Genomic DNA, 23617 nt, shown 5'->3' on the forward strand with positions numbered 1-23617 from the left:
TTATGATCAGTAAACCTAAGCAATTGGAATCCTATGAGAAAACGAAACCAGAAAACAGATTCAATGGATTGAGAGTTATTTGAACTGATGTGAAATTAAAAATCAAGAAAATTCATAATTAAGTAAAAAATTAATAAAATAAAATAAAATAAAATAAAAAGGTAAAAATAGAAAGGAAAAGAAATAATTGAAGTTGTGAAATGATTAATTAAATAAAATTTAGAGAAAAACAGAATAAAAGGTAAGTAGATCAGAATTTTGGAATGAGATGATAGGAGTGAATAGGGTAGAGACCCTAAATACCTTCTTGTTTAGTCTGAATCGAGGAGGAAAGTGTGTGTGTGTGGCTAAAGTTCAGCGAGTATGATAAACCTACATATGGATAGAGTTTGAAATCTAATTAGATGTGGATAGGTATTTGTAAGTGTGGGTCACCTAATAAACATACTTGTTATGGCCATTGTAAGATTTGTATGTGTGTGCTATCCATACAATGAAAGGATTCATTTCGCATTTCCTCGATGATGATATAAATAATATCGCATGATGAAACCATATAAATGACATTTTAAGTGTATCTGTGATCTTTTGTGTGTGTGGTGATTATGTCTCAAAATGATGATTGATATTCAAGTGCATTTATGACTTTCGAGAGTATGAGAATATACATTCGAGATTTGTTTATGATATTCAAGAGAATTTAAAAGATCGATCAGAAACATGTGAAATAGTGAAAATAAGAAGCATTGAAAATTTTTTTATTACTTTTATTTCTTACTGTGTTTTGCATGAAATTTTATTTAGGTTGAAAGAACGAGAATATTTATTGAGTTTGTAAATCTCATTAAATTTCAACATAATATTTTTAGAGGAGAATGAAGAGCCAGCACCACTGACAGACGAATAGAACTTGTAAAAAGGTTCTTATTTTTGTATATTTTGTGTATATTCGAAAAGTTTTATTTTATTCTGTTAGATTCTAAATTCTGATATCATGTTTTGTATATATAAGTAGTGTACATATCACATGAGATTGTAGGTTGTATTATATTTTTTGATCTATGCATATATATATTTTATAGGTCCACTGCATGAAAATGACATGAGTAGGAATTGCGATTCATATCGAGTATAGGTGCGTGATACATGCATTTAAACATTTATTGAGACAACCACAACTCTTAAACTTTTAAATATATTAATCATAATTAACTTTAATTCATAAATTATAATTAAATTTAATGCATAAACCACTTATAAATACTAAAAAAATATATTAGTTATTATATTCATGATTTATATTTAACTTAACTTTCTAATAAGATACAAAGTCTTGACATGTCAAAATTTACAATTTGTTATTTTAAGTAAAGACTTCAATAAAAAAAATTTATATAGTTTATAAAAAAAAAAAAGATGGTCATACTTGTTAAGGGGTTTGAAGTAGTTGATTCTCGTAAAGTTTCTAGGTTTAGTTGATAGGTTATTTTAGAAAAATTCTGAAATACTCTAAGTATAAGTGAGTTAGGATGTCATAATAGATATAATGAATGACAATCTTATTACAACTCATTCTCACTTTTACCATTATCATATTTCGTTTTTTATACGTGATTATATAGTTATTATTATAAAAACCAAAGGTATATATATTGTACTAGAAGATTTCTAGTGACAACTACGACCTTTAAATGTTCAAATATATAAACCACAATTAAATTTAATTCATGAACTACAATCAAGTGTAATATATGAACCACTTAGAAGAAGTAAAGAAAACATATTAATTATTATATTCATAATATGCATTTAATTTAATTTTCTAACAAAATAATGAGTCTATATCTATTAAAATTTGTAAATTATTATTTTCAACAAAAACTTCAATAAAGAAGATTTATACAATTTATCGAGAAAAAAAAAGATGGTTATAACTTGATAAAAGATTTGAAGTAGTTGATTTTAATAAAGCTTTTAGGTTTAGTTAATGAGTTATTTTGAAAAAAATTCTGAAGTACTGTAAATATAAGTGAGTTAGAATGTCACAATAAATATCAAAGTGATACACTTTAAATTTTGTTTCATAATTTTTTTATTTTTTTCAATTTGAAGTTTCAAATGAATCAATCACATTTATTTGTTTGTTATATTAAATATTTAATAATGACCACAAAGTTAGTAGGAAATTGAGAAAGGTGGTCTGGCCGTGGGATTCTTCTCTTCTTGTTTCCAGAATTCTTAGTTATACTGAACTTTGTGATTTCAATAAATCTAATATATATATATATATATATATATTCACTATTGAGGCAAGGAAGTTTTCCCAATGATGAAATGTAGTTTATTGGTTGATGAAAGTAGAAGCTTCAATTAATGCACGAATTAACTGGAGATCAGTCCTCAATAAAAGCAAAAGGTGACAAAGAACAAAAACAAAAACATTCTTCAGTTATTTATGGGTTCATCTTTTCCTCCACTTTTCCATGAGGTGATTTCAAGTCCCGAAGCCGCTTCTCCTTCGAAAGTTTCTCCGCCACACTGCCACAACATTCAAATGAGTAAATATTTAAATTGAGAAATTAAAATGCATGGCAAATGAGTCATGATATGTATATATATCCTGCATTCGGACTCCAAAAGTATCATATATAAAATTATCCATTCATGGAATATATATATATATATATATCATTATTTAAAAAGTACATTTGTTAAAATAAAAAACCTGATTAGTTCCTCCTCGTTGGTCTTCTGCTTAACAGGCTCAAAGCGACCAGTCTCCCAATTCACCCTTGAAACTTGTTTCTTCAACAATTCCTCTCCAACTCTTACAAGATTCTCCAAATTGGCTTTCGTTGCAGTATCCACCGAGCACAACTCGCCTACCAGCGTATCATCCTGATTCATGTGATCGATTTCAAAATATGATTTTTTATCTATTCAACCGTGAAATTATATATTACACAGCTAGGTGCTATGTAGCTATATATATACTTTTTTATGTTAGATACAAACATGTATATATACCTGAATACGAAGATAGTTATCTTCACATTTAAGGGCTTTAAAGACAGCGGAAAGGTAGAAATCAACCATATCACCACTGGCATCGGTAAACGCATCGATCAACGGAGAGGAGTCGTCAGCTGCCAACCATCCCAATACTCCCCACTTAGCTGCGTTTTGAGCACTGTACTTCTCTTCACATTTATGCGAACCAGTCCCCAGCGACACCACCAGAAATCGCGTGTAATCGTTTGCTCTTATACTGACAAATTCCTGGCTCCCTCGGGTGATTTCTTTTGTCACCTCACCAATGGCAACGAGAGCCTAAAAAACCAGAAAACAGTTCTTAATTCATCGATTTTCACCACAGACATAAGATACATACACATAGAGAGAAGTAGATCATATTACTGGATTGTTAGCAGCTACACCTCCATCAATGAGATGGAATTCTTTTGATGTGCCCACAAAGTCTTTGGTCTCAAAATGATGAGCTGGGAGATAAGTTGGGGCAGCAGAAGTTCCCAGACATATATCCGACAGAAGAGCATCTACCTGTCGGTTCTTTTTCTCCTAAAGTGTTACATAAAATCACCATTGTTACTCACAATCAATTCTTTCACATGCGCCTATAAGTAAAAAGGACCAAAAAATATATATTGAGGATCAATCGACCTCGTACGAGGAGAAGATGATTGGCTGAAGGTTCTTGATGTCGAAAGTTGGTACGACAACATTTGTCAGAGTCTGGTGCAATCGTGTTTCGCCTAACTTTTCCTTGGCAAGTTTGTGTAAGTACCTGCCGTTGTATCTTGGACTTGATAGAGACTTGACCAACTTTAAAGCAGCTGAAAATGGGCAACTGCATGTGAAACGAAGAAGAGGAGAAAATACGTGCACATATCATCAGTTGTCCGTAGTGGCAGATAATATCCATATGGAAGGATTTGACGGCGGTGATCCAGATAGAAGAAAAGGATTAAGGATATATTACCAGTTTTGGGGGAAGATTTTAGGACAATGATGAAGATAGAAGTCTTTAATATCCTTGGCCGCAAACAGAGGTCGGTTTTGGTCATCTGGAGCAGTTAGCATGGCAGTCACTAACCCACCAGTGCTAGTGCCTGCAATCACATCGAAGTAATCTGCAAGTCTTGCTTCCTCGCCATCTAGCTTCTGCGTGCATCGGTGGCAAAACTATTTCTTCATTAATATCCATATATCATTTATAACCTAGGAGTTTGCTAGGAGTAGTTTATATGTCTATCATATATGTATGTGTCAGAATAGCGCGAGTCCACGACTAAACACACGAACATACACTCATATAGCTCATATATGTGTGAAACCGGATTCATACGGAAAGGCTTTAGAAATAATACCTGTAACTGAGACTCCAGGAAAGCAAGGACGATTCCTGGGATAATCCCTCTAATCCCACCACCGTCGATGCTAAGGACTGTGATTACGTTTCTGAAAGTTGAAGGCTGTAATGGTGTTCTTGGAGTTTCCATCATAGAATTAAATGGTAGTAACAATGCAGCTGAGTACGTAGGTACAGAGAGTCAAGTTTACAGTACATGAGTCTTTTGGTAACTTGAACACTTCCGCAAGAAATCAATGGTATTTATGGACAGTACTTTTCACCATTTTCCATTTTCAACTTTTACCCAGTGTTTATCTTAATAGTATTTAAGGAAAACAAAGGGCTTCTTTGTTTTTTTGGTTACAAAGGGGAAGAAAAAGGAAACAACACAGAAACAAGACGACAAAGTACAACACATTTTACGCCAAAATGATGCTCAGTCCACAGTGGGGTGATGTATCTGATAAAAGGGCTTCCTCTTTTATTTCTCTATCATCATCATTAAAGGGACCATTATTAATTTTTTTATTCTCTCTCTCCTCACGTGGACACCAAAGCTAGTTTTATTCTCGGTACATTATTTTCCACTTTTTTTAAAAAAAAAAATTCAAGAGAAAGTAATTAAAGAAGTGAAAGAAAACAATCATATATTAGTATTATACAGTTTCAGTAAGAAAATATTAAAAATATCCTAACGGAGAATGCTTAAGAGTATAGGAAGGGTTGCAATAAAGAGTGACCCCCATGAGTTCGTCATAAGTCAGGTTCGTTAAATAGTCAACATCTTTGTTGCTCTCCCAATATATATGTTTGTAACATAACAATCCAGTTTTTCATGAGTAAAGTCCTAATTGCAAGTAAAAGGTTAGAATTTGCATTTGTGGCAACAATCTCATTAATGATCATCTTATTTAAAAGTTAAACAACAAGAGTACTATCCATCTCTAAGATAACACGGCATGATCCGAGGTTTCAAGCAAGCTCGAGCCCCTCTAAGACACCCTAAAGCTTCGCTTGGAGAACAGAGCAAGACCCAATTTTTTAGACTCGGTCACCGAGCCAATGTGCAACACTATCCTAACCCAATGCACCAACACACGCAAAGTCATTGTTATCACGAAGGGCCCCATCAGTGTTGATCTTGATCCAGTCCAGGGGGCAAATGCCAACTGACTAACCTCTCCTTCTTCTGGCTATGGCGGTCTAACAAATTGGATCTGAAACTGGAGACTTGAAATGTATACTTTGTCATCCTGAAAATTTCTTGTCTCAGCTCATCCATACTGAGCATTTAACCATTAAAGACTAGGGCGTTCTATTGCTTCCATAATAACCAGCAGGTGATACCAAAAATTGTCCTCCAGTCATGAAATGAATGACATTAACCGTATTGATTCTGTAAGTTGGTGCAGAGCCAATCGCCAAAAGTCATGCTGAATAAGTGTCAGTAATTATATGATAAGCAGTTTTGACAGAAAATTTATCATCCGAGGAGAAGCTCCAGTAGGGTACATCAGCCCCTTAACCCTCATGCAGAACCCTCATTATGGCCAGTTACAAAAGGATCTTGGCTGGGAGCCTGTTCTGTAACCAGTGCCAATTGCACTGACCATGTTAAGTGAACAGATCCTGAACCGTTTGAGCTTTATTAGAATTATTAAGGGATTAGTAGGCAAGGAGCTTAAGTGGCTCGCAACCCCCCAACTAATTATCCTCCCAGAACTGCACCGTCATGCCATCCCCAATGTGTCAAACCAACCCTAAGCGAACATCATTCCAAAGGCCACTTAACTTCTTCTAAAGATGGAAGCACATACTAGAATATTTGGTTTTATTATCCAGAAGATCCCACTTATATTTATGTCGCAGAACCTTAACCCAAATGAGTGCGGCTGAGCGATAATATTAAAGCAAACTTTCATAAGGAAAGCTTTATTGAGATTCCTAAGGTTCAAGATACCACTGCCCCCATGCATGATAGGCTGTCACATATCATGCCAGTTAACGAGACTCCTCTTCCTCGCACCGCTGGAGGAGCCCTAAATGAAGTCCCCCACTAACCGATTAATCTGATGACACAGAAAACTGAGGAGTGCGGTAATCTGCATGGCGTAGGCCGGGATCGCCATGAGCATAGATTTGGGATGGTATGCCTGCTAGCCATAGACAAGCTGGTAGCCTTCCACCCAGAAAGCCTCCTACGTACATTGTTCAGAATATACCTGTAAGTATCTTTAGTATCTCAACCATGCAGGAGAGGAGCCCCCAAATACGTACCCAGGTTATTAGAAACTTAGAACCCAAAAGTAGAACTAATACGAGATACTTCCCCATCAGCAATGTTGTGAGAGAAAAAAATGTGCGTTTTGGACATGCTGATATTGTGTCCGGAGCTCCAGCAGAACTCATCAAGCACCCTCTTGATAGGTTGCACCTGACTACTAGAAGCCTCACTAAATAGGATCATGTCATCAGCAAAGAAGATGTTCGAAAGTTGTGGCTTCCCCACGCTCAAAGTAATCAGGTGCCAATCACCATGACAGATTAAATGGCGATGTATTAAGACAAATACTCTATGAACAAAACAAAGATATGCGGCGAGAGACGGTCATCCTACCAGATGCCTCACGAAGGAGTGAACTCCTTTGTGGCCACACCATTCCAGAGGAGTTGCATGGAGCTAGAGCTGATGCAATACATGATGGTCTGAATCATGTTATGGGGGAGGTTGGCATCGCGGAGAGTTTCTTCAATGAACCCCCAGCTGAGCCTGTCGCAAGCCTTCTTTAGGTCCACTTTAATCGTCATCCAACCTGTCTTGTCTTTTTTGTGTCTCATTGAATGAATAATCTCCTGGGCCATGATAATATTATCTGCTATGCTTTGACCCTCAACAAAATTTGCTTACATTTTGCTAATTAATCTTGGCATAATATTCTTCAGTTTGTTAGCAATGACCTTGGTGATAATTTTATACGAGATATTAAGTAGACTTATGGACTGGGAATCTTTTATAGACTTGAGGTTATCCATTTTAGGGATAAGAGTAATTAGGGTTTTATTCTGGCTAGGCTCCAACTTGCCTCCTTGAAAGATTCTAGTAGCCATAGCACATACCGAATCGCTAACAACATCCCAGTAGTGCTGAAAGAAAACAACATGCAAACTATTCGGCCCAGGCTCCTTTGAGGGGTTTCATGTCAAATAGAGCCACCCGGATCTCCTCCTGAGTGACAGGCCTACTCAGGGCAGTGACAATGTCGGAACTAAGAATGGGGAATCTATCCCGGATAGTGAAAGCAAGCCTATCAGGCTCCTCCTCGCAATATAGGGTACAAAGGAATTCAGTGGCCATACAGCTAAGCCGACTCTCATCCGAGATCCAATTTCCGTTCTCGTCTTGGAGTATAATAATCCTATTGCGTCAGTGCCTAGCCATCGTATGCGCATGGTAATAGACAGTGTTCTTATCCCCTAGAGATATGAACTCACACATCGATTTCTGCATCTAATAGATTTCTTCTTATAAGATGAACACCCCGAGCTCATGATAGAGAGATGCCTCAAGCCTATTCAGATACTCATTGATAGAAAATACCCACGATTTGTATATTTTTGTGACAAATTATATACAACTTGAAAGCTCTTGATGAAAGCTTTCCATTTTCATAGCCAATGAAAATATATTGTGAGAAAAAAAAAATTAATTTGAAAACAGTAAATTACATATTTCTTGCATGATTTTTGTCTAATTTTTGAAATCGCAAAAAAATATTCCAACCTTTTTTAAGGTTATATGTCTGAATTTGTTAAATCTTGAGACAAACTTTTAGATGATATCAAGACTGTTTTCAAGTTCATTATGAATTTGGCAGCCCTTGAAGCGTGTTTTGGGCATTTTGATGTGCTAGTTTTCCAGCCTTTTGATTTTTTAGTTCATTAAATTCTGCATATGCTAAGCATGTCAGCCTACTCATTTTGGGTTTTTTTTTTTTTTTTTTTTTTTTTTTTTTTGTTTTCCCTTTGTTTCTGAATCCTTATGGATATGGGTGCTTTTTTATACTCACTGTTTATTATTTATAAGTATGAAATCTTTTTAAAAAATGACAAAAGATTTATTGGAAGTAGACTTGAGAGTCCAATACAAAAATGCCCATAAGCAAGAGAGAGCAGCCATTAGCCCAACAGACATGGAGTCAGAAAAAACCAAGTGAGACCAAAGAGTTCCCGTACTGCAGTTTCAGAGTGAAAGATTAGCAGCAGCATGAGCCGGAACTAAGGCCAGGAAACATATGCAGAGGCCAAAAATAAACCATCACATGAGGCCTAATTTTTTGAGAAATCAACAGTACGATCTCCGACCCTTAGAACACGAGCATCCGGTTGTAACTATTCGAGAAAATGCTAAGAGTAAAAGTCAGATGATCAACAACAATGTAAGACTTATCCTTTGATTAGAAATGTCTCTGTTCATAAACATTCACCTCAAGAAGGTTGGTCTTCTGCAACTCCTCAAAAAATACCTCCTTCATTAACCCATATTCACTTAAGCCCAAGAAGTTTTGGATGCATCAATTTCCTAAACCATATATATATATATATATAGCTATTATTAAATTAAAATTGATTTTCATAAAATATTAAATTAAAAACTTTTTTTAAAATTATAAACATCATTATTTAAATAAAATAAAATGATTTACGAGGTTCGCATATTTGGGAGAAAATTCCATTCTATAGACAAATCTTACCATCTATCAACTCGTTTTCCTTCCTTCCCGACCAACTCAGGAATTTTCCTCCCGCCAGACTCGCCCGTTTCTCAACAAAGAAGACGAAACAGGAAAAACGGAACACAAAATCGAACACCAAAGATATGCTTCGTCTCTGTTTTACACCCCGCCGATATTCTAAGCATAATCTTCTTCGACGCTCTTTCTCGTCCAAAAACTCTGTTCAGACCTTGCACAATCTCAATAATTCCCACTCTGTATCACCACAACCACCGACATGCCCTCCAATCCCGCAAAACCATCTCTACCCTCAACCCCCAACCACCACCGCTACCACTTCCTTTCTTTCACGAAATTCCGTCTTTCTCTTCTCCGCCACGATCTTCTCTGCTCTGTTTGCCACCTTTACTTTCCTCCCTCCCGATAAGCCACCGCAGAATGATCGCCCCGACAGTAACCCTAATTTTAACCCTATTTCAACCGCCATTAGCCACACAATATATAAATCAAACGATTCCTTCCAGAGAATTCTTCATCACGTGAAGCAGACGGGACTTGCTGCCTCCGTTCTATGGCAATCGCTGAGGTCAGTCTTGTCGTCGGCTAACCAAGAAGTCCGGTCTGGTTTTGAGCTGCGAGTGGCGGCACTTCTTGCCGATATTGCGGCTGCAAATGCAGCGCGCCGGGCAGCGATCGTTCGGGCGGGTGGTGGGGCCGTGGTCGATTGGCTACTTGAGACAGTTGCGGTTCTTGGGGATGGATGTGGAACCCAGGCAGAGGCGGCCAGGGCGCTTGCCTACCTGATTGCGGATCCTATCGTCTCCAAGGATGTGCTTGGGAGGCCCCACGCTGTGCCCAATTTGTTGAGGTTTATTTTTTCATGTCAACCCAATAAAAAGAAGGTGACTTTTAGTGCTTACAATAAACTTTTCTCTTTGGTGATTATCTTAATTTATATGATATATTTTTTTAAAATTCAGCTTCATGACATTTGGTTCATAGGAAGATAGTTTTATTCAATTGACCTTGTTGTTTTGTTTGATCTTGCCAAGCCTGGCCCGGATTGTAAAGCTGTAACAGTAGCTAGCAATGAAGAGCTGTCTAGATATTCTCGTCTTAAGTAAGAAAATGAGAACATTCGTAGGGTTTGTTTACATTAACACACATCACCAATTAGTTAGCAAATTTAATATCAAAGCACAAGTGCCAGATGAGTTTCCGGGATTTCATATTCAACGTAGGATGTGAAGTTTGTCAAGTTATGCATAGAAAGGCGCACTCATGCGTGTTCATCTATATAAGTGGAATTAATTTTCTTGTTCTCTTTGTGAAAAGTAACGTGTCATTGTGAAAAATGAGCTTGGTTTTTCAGCCATAAATATTGATATACTATTTGAACATATCATATGTTAGACACAATAGATATGACGTGTGTTTTCTTATCATTAATTCATCAGTCTGGTTTTTTTAATGTCTTGGTTAAGGTTCTTCAAAAGTTCTCTTTCTGACTTAATGATGCTTCTGAGTTGTGTTTTATCATTGATATATAGCTTTTCTGTGGGAGCAGCACTCAAGACGTAGTTCACTCGATGTTTCTGATTCTTTGAAAGGTAGGAGCATGCTTGTGGCTGCCATTATGGATATTGTGACTTCAAATTTTGAAAGCTCGGAGAAGTTTTCCTTTAACTCATTATTGCCAGAAAACGCTGAGATGGGGGACATTGCATCTGCCATTGAAGTCATTGAGGAAGGCGGTATGCATTTAGATGAGCCACATAATAATGAAGACGATGATGATGGTGGAAGCGGAATCAGAGGGATTGGGATTAAAATTCTTGAAGGCACAACAGTCATAGGTCTTTCAAGAACTAGTGGCTTTATGGAATTGGGTGACTCTGATGCTGGTCTTGTAGAGCATACTCCTAAAACCGTTTCTTTGCTGAGCAAACATGATCCCTCACTATCACGAAGAAATTTGTCATCTGCTGTTGTTCCTGGTCTTTGGGATGATTTGCATTGCCAACATGTTGCAGTGCCATTTGCTACATGGGCATTGGCAAATTGGGCAATGGCATCAACCACCAATAGATCTCATATTCAGGAACTGGATAAAGATGGATATGCTGTAATGACTGCTTTAGTGGCACCTGAGAGATCTGTTAAATGGCACGGAAGTTTGGTTGCTAGATTGCTGCTGGAGGATCGCAATCTTCCTTTGAGTGATTCAGTTTCTGATTGGAGTTCCATTCTTCTTTCTACTGTGTCTCATGCAAGCAAAAATGAGGACTTCTCTTTGGCACAAGCTGCTTTGTCTGCCTTTTTAATTGCCGTTGATAGAAGTGCTGAGGCACAGAAGATGGTAATGGAGAAGGGTCTTCATCTGATGAGGGACATTGCTAAGCAGACGACAAAGCATAAGCATTTGCAAGAGGCATTGGCGAAGGCTTTAGAATTCCTTTGTACTGGAAACATGCATTTATCTCTTGAAGAAGGTCAGAAATGGTCTGGCATACTGCTTCCTTGGGTTTTTGGAAAACATTCATCCTACACCATCCAATGTTCAGCCATACGAATTCTTTCATGCATTCTAGAAGACTATGGACCATCTGCTGTTCCAATTTCTCAAGGATGGTTAGCTATTCTTTTGAATGAAAGTCTACATTCTAGTAATGCATCTTCTGTTAAAAGTGAAATAGCTAAGGTTTGTTGATGCCCATAGCTACTGCTTTTAGTATCGTGATATGATATTGTTGCAAATAGAAACTTTATTTCGGTCCTAGTAATTCTAGTTGATGGTTTCTTGTAGCGTTAGAATGCATCTTTTCAGTTTGGAGTCTCCAGAAATTGCTAAGTTGATTAAACTAGGTTGAACTCTGACTGAACTGTCAAAATTCTTTTTGATACAGACTGCAAATCAGTTAGCAGGTGCTGTTGTTAATCTAGCTGCAGCTCAGTTGGGGACCACCACTGATTCAGTTGATACATTCCCACTGGCAGATCTTCTTTATCTGGAACCCTTTTCAGTACCATTTAAGAATCTGAAGAAAGTTACTTCCCTGAAATTTGATGTTGCTGATTCCGCATTAGCAACACTTAAGGGAATCAAAGCACTTACTGAGGTTTGTGCTGAAGATTCTTCATGTCAAAATAGAATAGCTGATTTTGGGGTCCTGTGTTTGCTGCGACGCTTTTTGTTAAGTGATGATTATGAGAAATTGGCTGCAATGGAAGCTTATGATGCTTCTAGAATCCTTGAGACCCAGGGGAGTCCTTCAAATAATCTTGGTGAATCATCTTCCGCAACAAACGATCCATCCAGCATCAGGGTTCCACCTACTGCTCACATACGAAGGCATGCAGCCCGGCTGTTAACTATCCTTTCTGTCCTTCCGAAAGTGCAGAAGGTGATTGTAGCGGATGAAACTTGGTGTAGGTGGCTTGAGGATTGTGCCAATGGGAAGATCCAAGGATGCAGTGACCTTAAAATACAGAGTTATGCCAGGGCTATATTGTTAAATGTGTTTTGCAGTCAAGAGAACAACGGCAACTCTGAAAATGATGGTAATCCAGAGACTGGTACCTCAAATGGAAGCCGTGTTTGTCCTCGCTATGGTGACATGATCTTTTTAATTAATCCGGAACTGCCCCAGTGGAAGTATTTTTTAAAAACAGATCAAGCCAGTTCTCGGAAGAATGGATCTTCTTTGAGTGACGTTGAGTCTGCCAATGGTGAGGAAGCAACCGCCAACACGGCTTCAAGCATTAGTAACTTCTCTAGTCCTGGTGATCTGCCTCAAAGTGCCACCGTTTCTGAGGTTCCTTTACTAGATGTTGTCTTTGTCCATGGTCTGCGTGGTGGGCCTTATAAGACTTGGCGCATATCTGAGGACAAATATTCAACTAAGTCTGGTCTTGTGGAGAAGATTGATCAGGAAGCTGGAAAGCTAGGGACATTTTGGCCTGGTGAATGGCTTTCAGGTGACCTGCCTCAAGCTCGCCTTTTCACACTAAAATATAAGGTATTTTTGAAGTACGATATTTTGGAAAGTTCTTGACTATGAACTACCATTCTGAAGCAGCTGGCTTTTTCATGTAGCTCTCTTAATTGCTTGATAGACATGGGGGTGTTCTGTTATGTGATGGTCTTTTGGCAAGATCCCTAACTTCCTTCCATGTTTAATTGAATGTTTGATGCAGACAAATCTAACACAATGGTCCGGAGCTACACTGCCTCTTCAGGTTCGTTGTTTATGGCTGATATACTCCCCTGCATACAGCATAAATGGCAGCTTTTGATAACTTCCTGGATTTCAATTTTGCTGTATTCTCATTACTTGTACTATACTTATGAGTTTAATGATTCAAGCTGACCTCAAATTTAGAGTTTCGACTGTTTACCAAGTGTTGGACTCTTTTTAAGGTTCTGGTCGGCAAACATGTTAAATTACTATTAGAAATTCTAGTTCTTGCTGGCGACAGAGGAGGTCTAATGGATTAGTTAAAAAAAATAGTGCTATTTTTGTTTAGTCGCATGGATTTATCCTTGTATCAACATTTATGCCAATACTTTCACTTCAAGCTTATTACTCTTTGCTTCCTTTTGAAATTTCCCATAAGGTTGAATATGCTAATTTCATGTTTATGATGTGCAGGAAGTCAGCTCCATGTTGTTAGGACAGCTTGTAGCTGCTGGCATTGGGAATCGACCTGTTGTCTTTGTTACTCACAGGTTTGTGATCCGCTGTAAGAATGATGAACAGCACATGAATTTACTAGGTTCTTACATTTTTATGATCATAATACCTTTTTTTTTCTTTGTTAAAATATAATGCTTGGTTATTAGAAGTCATGTTGACATGAGTGGGTTGCTTGACTATGAACAGTAGCTGCTGCAGGGTTATAGGTTTTCCAAGAAACTAAACTATGGTTCTTTTCTTGAAGCTCATCTGATTTACTTGCTCTCTTTTGCAGCATGGGAGGCCTTGTTGTCAAGCAGATTCTGCACAAAGCAAAGGCAGAAAAAATTGATAACCTAGTGAACAACACAATTGGACTTGTATGTGTCAATGGATACATTTGCAATTCCTTTTACTCTTGTTTTGTTTGTTCTGCATATTGATGCATTTACTGCCCCCCCCTGATAACTCATCTTTTTGATATAGAACAAATAGGATTGTTTTGTTCGACTAGGATATGAGAATAAAAAACTTGTACATCACACCTAGGGTCTCTTAAATATCACATCTAAGAAATCTTAGCATCATATTTAAGAGTTTGATTGCGTCACACAACTAAAATATTGAGAAACTATCAAAATATTATTGAATAACTTGAATCTCTCCACTAAGTAAAATCACAAACTATTTATAATAATCTTTAAACATCTTTTTCTGAATAGCATTAAAATAGGAAATAGTAAACTGATAGAATTAGGAATATTAATTCTAATTAGAATAAGAAACTAATACTAGTAATGTTATGAATGCTAATAAAAATACGACTTTTAGAGTTTTAATTATAATAGATTTCTAATTAATATAGTTGTTTTACATTTAATATAACTACAATTTTTAATTTATTTAGGAAATCTTGTGTTAACCCATTCTACATCATTCTCTTCTGATTGAAGAAAATTCGTCCACAAGTTTTGAAGTGGCAAATGATATAAAACCTTGACCGTGGAGTTTTCTCATGTAAATTTAGCAAGCTTTGTGTTTGATTGTTCTCGCCTAAAATAATGGAAAGACGTAATTGTTTACGAGTGTTAAATCTCGATGGGGATTATGAAGTCAACATGTTAACCACTTAGTTTGTCAAATTATTTGTTGCTTAGAACTTTCATAGAGTTGACTCTTAGGGAGAGATATTGAGTAATAGGAAGACGTAATGATTCTTCTTGCCCGTCCATAGGATTGACTCTTGGATAAAGATCTTGAGCAGCAGGAAGACATAGTGATTCTTCTTGCTCTTCCATTTTGGAGCACGGAGATATGCACCTTAACAAAAGAGAGGTACTTACTTGTGCATTAGGAGCTAAATCATCATCCTCATAGGATACATAAGCATCATCTCTTTCTTGCACCTCCTCTTTTTTTTTCTTATGTTCCAATATGCAAGTTATTCTTAATTCATTTGTCCACTTTGTCCACACCTAAAGCACACAACTCTTTGCTTCAGGAGTTTTGAAATTTGATGTTGATCAACTCATTTTTGGATTTTATAATATCTTTCGGAGTGGATTCCATCTTGATATTTGGTATTTCAAAATATTCTTCCATGTCAAGGGCCGCTTGATAAGTTTATGCTATAGTTACAAGAAGTTGTCGCATTAACTCTCTATTAATATCAACTCTTAGTCCTGTCTTGAATTAAGATGTTTGACTATTATCTTTAACTAGTTGACTCTGAATCGTTAATTCTTCAAATTTTTGTGTGTACTCAGTTATTGATATGTTGTTCAGAACTAAAGTATAAGCTTGATCACGAAGTTTGTCAAAGTAGTTGGGAGATAGGTACTTTTTACAAAGAATAGTTTTCATCTCATCCCATGTTTCGATGTTGGTTTCCTTTTCGTTATATTTTCATCGATGGTGTACCACCATATTTTTGTAAGTCTAACCAACTTCATCTCCGCAATCGAACTCTTTGAGCATCTAACATGTTATACCAGTTGAAGTATTCTTCCATTGAATTCAGCCAATCAAGGAAAAAAACCAGGGTCTCTTCTTCCATCGAAATCAGGAGTTTCGATCTTTACCCTTGGTCATATCTTCAGTATTATCTTCAATGTGTCTTCTATTGGCAGCTTGTTCAAGTTGTACATTTTGAATTGATGGAGATACTTGTATTGTGCTTAAGTGTCTCAATTCTTTCAAGATTGCTTCGATGGTGTTTTGCAGTGGTTCCAATATGGTATTAGTGGTTGCTTCATGTGTCTAAAATTAGTCACCACTATTGAAATTTAATTTCTCCTTGAAAAAATGTGGTTGAACTGGGAAATCATCGAAGAAGCCAAAACAGAACAGATTGTATAACATTTACTCATGATGGGCTGCACGTGGGCTTCATGTGCTGGCTTCCGATCACCAAACAGTAGTGGTCATCTGACAGGCAGCTCAACTAGAGGTGCTGATCTCATATTGGAGGTATTTGTAGAATGCGACAGTACAGAAGTCCAGATTCACAAGAGGCAGCGATTGTGGGAGTTTGTGCCAACGAGTGTGGAGGTTTCTGAAGGATTTTTGTGGGGGGCTTCGGGTTCAGCTAATCGGTCCCTTCTGAAGCTAATGGTGATAGAGGTGTTGACATCAGGTGGCTGGTGAACGATGCTGGCCGTTGTTTTAGGGTTTTTTATTTTTTTCTTCCAGATTGCTTTGAGGCTGTTTGGATATAGGGTTATGAAAATTTAGATGTAGGATTCTTTTAACTCTGATATTTAATTGATGTACGACAAATAGAATTTATTTGTCCGATTAGGGGTCTGGGAATAACAAACTTAAATATCACATCTAAAAAATCTTAAATATCATATTTAAAAGTTTGATTGCATCACACAACTAGAAAATTAAAACTCTCAAAATATTATTGAATTACTTGAATGCATGAGTAAAATTACAGATTATTTATAATAATCTATAAGTAACCTTTACTAAGAATTAAAATAAGAATAAAAATTCTGTTAAGAATAAGAAACTAATACTAATGATATTATAAATACTAATAAGAATAGAAATCCTAAATTACTGAAACTATAATAAAACTCCTAAATATTATAACTGTTTTACATTTAATAATATATTTAGAAAATTTAGTGCTAACCCATTCTGCATCACCTTTGAAGTAGTTCATAATGTCAGCTTTCTACTGCAATTCCAGGTATTCTATAGTTGCCCACATTTTGGCAGCAAGCTTGCAGACATGCCTTGGCGAATGGGCCTTGTGTTACGGCCTGCTCCAACTGTTAGTATATACTTTTAGGAACTAAGTTAATATGCCCTTTAATGCCTATCAGTAATTCAGTTATTGTATCTTTTTCATAGATAGGGGAGCTAAGAAGTGGTTCTCCAAAACTAGTAGAACTTAATGACTTCATTCGTCTCCTTCATAAGAAAGGACTGCTTGAAGTCCTCAGTTTCTGTGAGGTACTTATGCACTCTATCTTCATTGCTCTCATCTTTTTTCCCAAGCAAATCTGTCCATATGCATTGCATTATGCCATCATCTTGTTTCTTTAAGTTGAGCTGGCAACATCACCACTTACTACTTGCAGACAAAGGTAACTCCAATTGTTGAAGGCTATGGAGGATGGGCCTTCCGGATGGAAATTGTTCCAATTGAATCTGCATATCCAGGATTTGGTGAACTTGTAGTAAGTATTCCTCTGATAATGGCTTCCCAAATAATTCATGGATTTTCTATGACAAAAGTGGTGCAATTGTTAATCATAGATTCTAGTTATTTCTGCACCATAATGCTGTGTGTGTTTGTATGCACAATTATTGTGTATCTTAACATATAGACAGACACCCAAAACACCCAAAATATGACTCATATGCATATCACATGGATTCAAAAAAGAAGACCAAATATTTGAAATTTTAAGCTACTGTCTTGAGTTTGGATTATTTTCTTTTATTTGTTTTCTTTTTGCTTCTTACCAGTTAGTGTTTTTGATTAAAGCATATATGTATAGTTACACAACACATGTTCTAGTTAAAAGAAAGAAGTTTCTCTGATTTTGTTAGTGTATGATGAAGGGGAGACCCAAGTATTAATGGTGAAGGTGTTATGGTAAAGGAGTTGCAAACATCAACCAATATCAGCATGTACTGGAATTTGCATTATGAATTGGGAGAATACTTGCTAGTAGGGCACCTAATTCCTTAACAGCCTATACTGTTTTAGGTTTCGGTTGGGAGTGGGGAAATCATATTTTAGGATAAAGAATTTGATTGAGTATCGATTGTAATGTATCTTCCTTGACTTGTATGCTCGTCCGGGGAGACGCATTACCTTGTTCTGCTTTCATCTCCACTTCTATTATGTTCTGTTTTCATCTCAATTTCTTATCAACAACATTTCTTTCTGACAAAATTTTGAAACAGGTACTAGAGTCTACAGATCATATAAATTCATGCAAACCACTCAGCCGCTTAGATCCGTCATACACTGAAACATTAGAATTCTTGAGGAGGCTTAAAGCCCAGTATACACATTGAGATGTTCTAATATACCTTTTTTTTGGAAGCTGGTAGAGAAATCTTTACGCCGGAGCATAAACTCCATCTTCAGTTCTTGGGGCCTGCGGACTGGTAATTAACCAATAGAGACGACTTACCAACATCCATCTCTACTGTATTTTCACAACAATTTGTAACAATTTTGTTGTGCCCATTATTTCTTTAGCTGCTTTTCAGCTGTATGTTAATTTCTTTTCCTCATTATTTTTCTTTTTCATTTGCTTACTTGTGTATATAAATAGACAATTGGTTAAGTAGTATTCTAAATGCTGTATATACGATACAAAGCTGAAGTGTCTCCTAGTCCTACTTGCAAGTAAAATCAACTTTGAATTTGAACCATTGGATGCAAAAAAGTATAAATGCAAAAGTGGAGCAGAAAATGTTGAATTCTATAAAAATTGTCTTTAATCTCTTAATGAATGTGCATTTAATTTGAAAATATATATATATATATATATATTCCCCAAAATCTCAAAAGACCTAAAATCCTCTAAATTTTACAACCATTCTCTTAGTCAAATCTCCTAAAATTCTCTTTTTATTTTATGTCTCATAACTTCCTCTCCAGTTAGGAGAATCAACCTTTTTTTTTTTTTTTTTTTTGTGGTTAAATGTGCTTCCAATTTATTTTTTAGTTAAAATTAAGAATATTGGTGTTTAAAAAAAATATTAAAAATTAATTTAAAATAAAAAAATATTTTAAAACTAAATTAAAAATAGGCCAAAATTAGGAGAATAAAATAAATATTTACTCGTGGTCTCATAAACTGCAATAGTTATAAAAGATCACAAAGCAAATTACAATCATTGAATCTCAATTACATCTAATTACGACGACAATGTTGTAACTCACAATCTCAGTGGACCGAGTTAATTAAGCCCAGCAATTGCCACCAGACTTTCAATCCCTAAAAAACCAAAACGAAACTGATAAAACATCTTCTTGCCAAGGGGTTTTATGGTTGCAGAGTGCTTTTGCGTAGCAGCATCATTGCCTGAACTTGCACGATAACAGCGTCAATGGAGTGTATCTTCTCGCTATCTGGTGTGAATCATTCAGCTTCTGGGCTTCATTCCTTTTCATTACATTCCCAATTAAACTCTATAGTTTTAAGCAAAAATATGAACCAGAAGAGAGCGAGAAATAGGCAGCACCTAATCCTGTGCTGCTCTCATTCTTCTCCTTCTGTGATTTCGGCAAGTAGTGTAGCTTCTCCAGTGATACGGAAAAGAAAGAGGTACAGACGACAATACCCAGGGGAGAGCGAGGGCATCACCGAGGAGATGAGGTTTGTCGCAATGAGGCTCCGCAATTTTAATGATAAAAAAGTCGCTGTTGATAATAAGAGTGACAGTGAAGATGAGAATTCTGCCCAGGAAAATGATACTTGGAAACCGAGCATGGAAGGGTTCCTCAATTTCTTGGTCGACAGCAAGCTTGTCTTCCACACGGTGGAGCGGATAGTCGATGAATCCAACGATGTCGCTTGTGAGCTTCTGTAACCTTTCTATTTAAAGTAGCAATTTAAACTGGGCCTCCGTCGCTCCATTTCAAATTTCTTTGAGAGCCTAATCAGTTGGATCGAACCCTCAAATTTAACTAATTTTCTTGGTTTTGGGGTCACAATCTTATTCTTAAACAGACTATTAATGAGTTGATTACTAGTTCTTTGACTTTTTATGTTTAATTTTTTTTTTGTGTTTCTTTACTCTCTTAGCTTGTTGACCAGTGAAACCAACCACAGAATCGCAAAGAAACTTGCTCTAAGTTTGCGTTCATTGAATTTGTAGAATTAGGAAAACTGGGTTCTCAACCAAAACAGAAGAGGAATCCGGGACTGGTCCCCTTTGATGATCTTTTAAATTGAACTGTTGCTTCATAACAATCAAGTGTTTGGATTCACGCAGACGCTTACTTCAGGAAGACTGGATTGGAGAGATCAGAAGGTCTTTCAGCTGATATAGAATGGTTTAGCCAACAGGGCTTTCTGATTCCTGAGCCAAGCAACCCGGGGGTTTCTTATGCCAAGTATCTGGAGGAATTGGCAGAGAGAAGTGCGCCGTTGTTCCTTTCTCATTTTTACAATATATATTTTTCCCATATTGCTGGTGGTCAAGTGATAGCAAGAAAGGTGCGTGTGCATACCATTGTCATTGATTTTCATGCTCCAGTGATGTGACTTGTGAAGTGCGAACTGTCATTAGTAGACTTTTGGCTCTACTAAAACGATGACTTGATTCATAGACTACTGTTGTCGGCAATTTGTTCTATTGACTTGCTAAAAATTTGGAAATCTTACTTTTCCCATAGTTGGCACTTGTATGAAAACAAGATTTTGTGCTCTGTCCATATCTTTTTTTCCTTGATGTGGGAAGAGATGCATATCATATTACCTTAACTTCAACCCTGAGTGAAGGGAAGTTGAGGGATTGGGGTGGAGGGGAGATAAGCTTTCCTATTGATTATAATTTGTGTGTGAATGCTGACATTCATTGAAATTCTTTAACTGTTCCTGGGATTTGAATATAGTTCCATTATACCTGTGAAGTCATGTACTAATAGTAGTGACTTTGTAAACTTTAATTCTATGGAAAGAGGGTAAACAATTGCAAGTAACAAAAATAAGGAGATCTGAATTATCTGACTTTAGCCTAACTCAGTGGAAAATAAGCCATTTCCTTATTGACTTATCCAGGCTTCTTTCGTTATCAATTATTAGGAATCCCATTGCCAGATATGTAATTAGATATAGTTGTTTGTATGTCCGAATGCATGTGCAGTCAAGTACTCTTATCTGGTTTAGTGCCTTCAGGTTTCTGAGGAGCTCTTAGATGGAAGGGAATTAGAATTCTACAGATGGAATGGGGATACACAAGAATTGATGAAAAATGTACGTGAGAAGCTCAACATGCTCGGAGAGGTTGATTCCTTATAGTCTCATAGTTTTCTTCTTTACCTTGTGTTGGATGTTTATTGATACTTTTGTTGTTGGATATTTGTAATGTTGTGATTGCAGCATTGGTCTCGAGATGAGAAAAACAAATGCTTAAAAGAAGCAACTAAGTCATTTAGGTTTTTGGGGCAGATTGTTCGTTTAATCATCTTATGGTGAAGGTAAAGTTCCTTGTTAAGGCTGCATTATACTTCTGCTCTATTAGGATGAGTTCTACATTGGGGTGAACAGCCCCTGATATCAGAAATCAAACACCATAAGGACTTCAGTAGATTGTAACACCCTGGTTATGGACCGGCTGTTCCTGAGGGAGTCTACTCAAATGTTGAAGCTGCAGCTGCATGAGGTTAAGGAGCAATAATACCCGGTTGGGGGCATTCGTTTACCCGAAGACACTGAACATGATGCAGACTTTGTTTTGCAGCTGGAGAGCAAAGGAGGATTGGATTGTTGTGATGCTCATTTGTAGGTTTTTGTTTTTGTTTTTGTTTTTTTATTTTTGCCGAGAATGATGCTTTATAGTCGATTTATGTGAAGCTCTTTCGAAGAGAAAGCTATAATCATAAAATTTCAGAAATCCAGTTCTTTAATTCTCATTTAAATCATGCAATCTTAATTTTGTGAAAAGCTTATAATATCTAGATTAGGATAAATCAGTTTAACAGCTAAAAAATAGCCAATAAATTCATAAAATAGTCGGAAATCTTATTGTTGTTTTGTTCGTATTTTTTTTTTTGTAATTCTATGTTTTTAAAAATTTATAACTTCTTTAATTCTCTTCTAACCAATTCAATCTGTGTGTAATATGAGAAGCATATAAACGTGTAGATTGTAAATAAAGTAATTCGGTAGCCAAAAGTTGACTAGAAAAATAAAACAAGGCTGAAATATTAATATATGATTCTCGTCTGATGCTACAGTACTTAATTTTTAAAAATTCATATCTTTTTTAATTTTAATTCAAATCATACAATTTTGATATTTATAATTAATTTTAACTCAAATTAATAAGAATAAATTAAAGTTTTGGTTAATTGATAATGGTTAAATAAATTATGAGATTTTAACTAAGTGCATTATCTCTCATTTTAGAATATTGATTACTTTTTTTTTTAATGTAAATTATTCGACATCTAATAAACATATATTTCCGGTGTTGATATTTATATTTAAAATATAATCAATTTTTTATTTTTTAATATAATTTAATTACTTTATACTACAAAATAATATAAACTATCTACTAATCAAAATTTTTTGGTATAACATAGAAAATTATATTGCATATTAGAAATAACTTTAATTATTGTAAATTATGTAATGTGAATATATTGGATTGAGTTGCATTAGATATTATGTTCTACTCAATTTTTTTTTCATAGAATACTATAGATCAATGTGACTTTTAACTTTTCAGAGTAGAGACATATCGTAGCACTACTAGATATTAGTGATGTACTTTATTTATTCCTATACGAGGTTTAATGGTAACGATATAATTTCAAATGTACTTTAGGCTAATTTTAAAAATGGGTCTGCTTAACATTATTATAACGTACGTTAAGAACGGCATTATCATTTGAAATATGTATATTCAGATATATACTAAAAATTGGGAAGATTAACAACGTAGTGAAATATATTGTTCTTATAAAATATATTTTGTAGTTTTAAGAAGGAAGACAAACTTTTATTTCGGAGATACCTCATAATCCACATTTAAAAATGTGCTACCTATAAAAGACAACAAAACACAAGTGACACGCTTGAACCACCTTCAACTTTTTGTCTAAAGAATTATACAGTAATAAAATATAAAAATTTTTAGCTAACTTAAAAAATAAAAAGATAAGCTTATTTACCTTAAACAGTGCTCTCTAATATTAAAAACAACCTTCAGGGATCCTATATTAAATTAAACAAAAAGAATATTATTAAGTAAATTATGTTAAATAGAAAAAAAAAATATATAGCAGAAAATAAAACTTATGTCATAAGTGAATGAAAATAAACATTTTATTTTACGAATATCTTACTTGTAAAAGAGAAGAAAATACAAATAACATGAGTGAACTCTCTTTAACTTTTTTACTTAAAATATCTTCATAATAATAATAAAAAAAAAGAAAATTTTAACTAGTTAAAATAAAAACTCATGCTTATTTACCTTAAACAGGGCTCTCTAACACTAAAAACCTTCAGTAGTCCTATATTAAATTAAACAAAAAGAATATTATTAAATAAATAATACTAAATAGACAAAAATATGTAACAAAAATTAAAACTTATACCATAAGTGAACAAAAATAAAATTTT

At 35.5% G+C, this 23617-nt stretch overlaps 3 protein-coding genes across 6 annotated transcripts; 2 read left to right on the forward strand and 1 right to left on the reverse strand.

Moving 5' to 3' along the window:
* Window positions 1-2318: 2318 nt before the first annotated feature.
* On the reverse strand, window positions 2319-4680 carry LOC110825796 (patatin-like protein 2). Of its 2 annotated transcripts, none has more exons than XM_022056296.2 (7): window positions 4389-4680; window positions 4001-4203; window positions 3682-3868; window positions 3418-3579; window positions 3028-3330; window positions 2726-2898; window positions 2319-2538 (listed from the first exon to the last, which is right to left on the reverse strand). In XM_022056296.2, the coding sequence occupies exons 1-7, from the start codon at window positions 4521-4523 to the stop codon at window positions 2454-2456; spliced, it is 1248 nt and encodes a 415-aa protein (XP_021911988.2). In that variant the 5' UTR covers window positions 4524-4680; the 3' UTR covers window positions 2319-2453. The 2 variants fall into 2 exon arrangements, with proteins under 2 accessions (XP_021911988.2, XP_021911989.2); XM_022056297.2 differs by having other exon boundaries at window positions 4001-4182; window positions 4389-4677.
* Window positions 4681-9077: 4397 nt separating this feature from the next.
* Window positions 9078-18683, forward strand: LOC110825790 (alpha/beta-Hydrolases superfamily protein). Of its 3 annotated transcripts, none has more exons than XM_022056284.2 (10): window positions 9081-10007; window positions 10673-11806; window positions 12012-13124; window positions 13303-13344; window positions 13758-13834; window positions 14077-14161; window positions 16981-17064; window positions 17145-17246; window positions 17375-17473; window positions 18210-18683. In XM_022056284.2, the coding sequence occupies exons 1-10, from the start codon at window positions 9249-9251 to the stop codon at window positions 18321-18323; spliced, it is 3609 nt and encodes a 1202-aa protein (XP_021911976.1). In that variant the 5' UTR covers window positions 9081-9248; the 3' UTR covers window positions 18324-18683. The 3 variants fall into 3 exon arrangements, with proteins under 3 accessions (XP_021911977.1, XP_021911976.1, XP_021911978.1); XM_022056286.2 differs by having other exon boundaries at window positions 9867-10007; window positions 10656-11806; XM_022056285.2 differs by lacking the exons at window positions 13758-13834; window positions 14077-14161; window positions 16981-17064; ... (1 more) ...; window positions 17375-17473; window positions 18210-18683 and having other exon boundaries at window positions 9078-10007; window positions 13202-13339.
* Window positions 18684-19192: 509 nt separating this feature from the next.
* HO2 (heme oxygenase 2) lies at window positions 19193-21903 on the forward strand. The gene is made up of 4 exons (XM_022056300.2): window positions 19193-19836; window positions 20256-20479; window positions 21161-21268; window positions 21365-21903. The coding sequence occupies exons 1-4, from the start codon at window positions 19368-19370 to the stop codon at window positions 21458-21460; spliced, it is 897 nt and encodes a 298-aa protein (XP_021911992.1). The 5' UTR covers window positions 19193-19367; the 3' UTR covers window positions 21461-21903.
* The last annotated feature ends 1714 nt before the right edge of the window (window positions 21904-23617 follow it).

The sequence above is a fragment of the Carica papaya genome, chromosome 1 (assembly GCF_054855325.1).
Source record: "Carica papaya isolate Zhongbai chromosome 1, ASM5485532v1, whole genome shotgun sequence".
In the NCBI taxonomy this organism is placed as follows: domain Eukaryota; kingdom Viridiplantae; phylum Streptophyta; class Magnoliopsida; order Brassicales; family Caricaceae; genus Carica; species Carica papaya.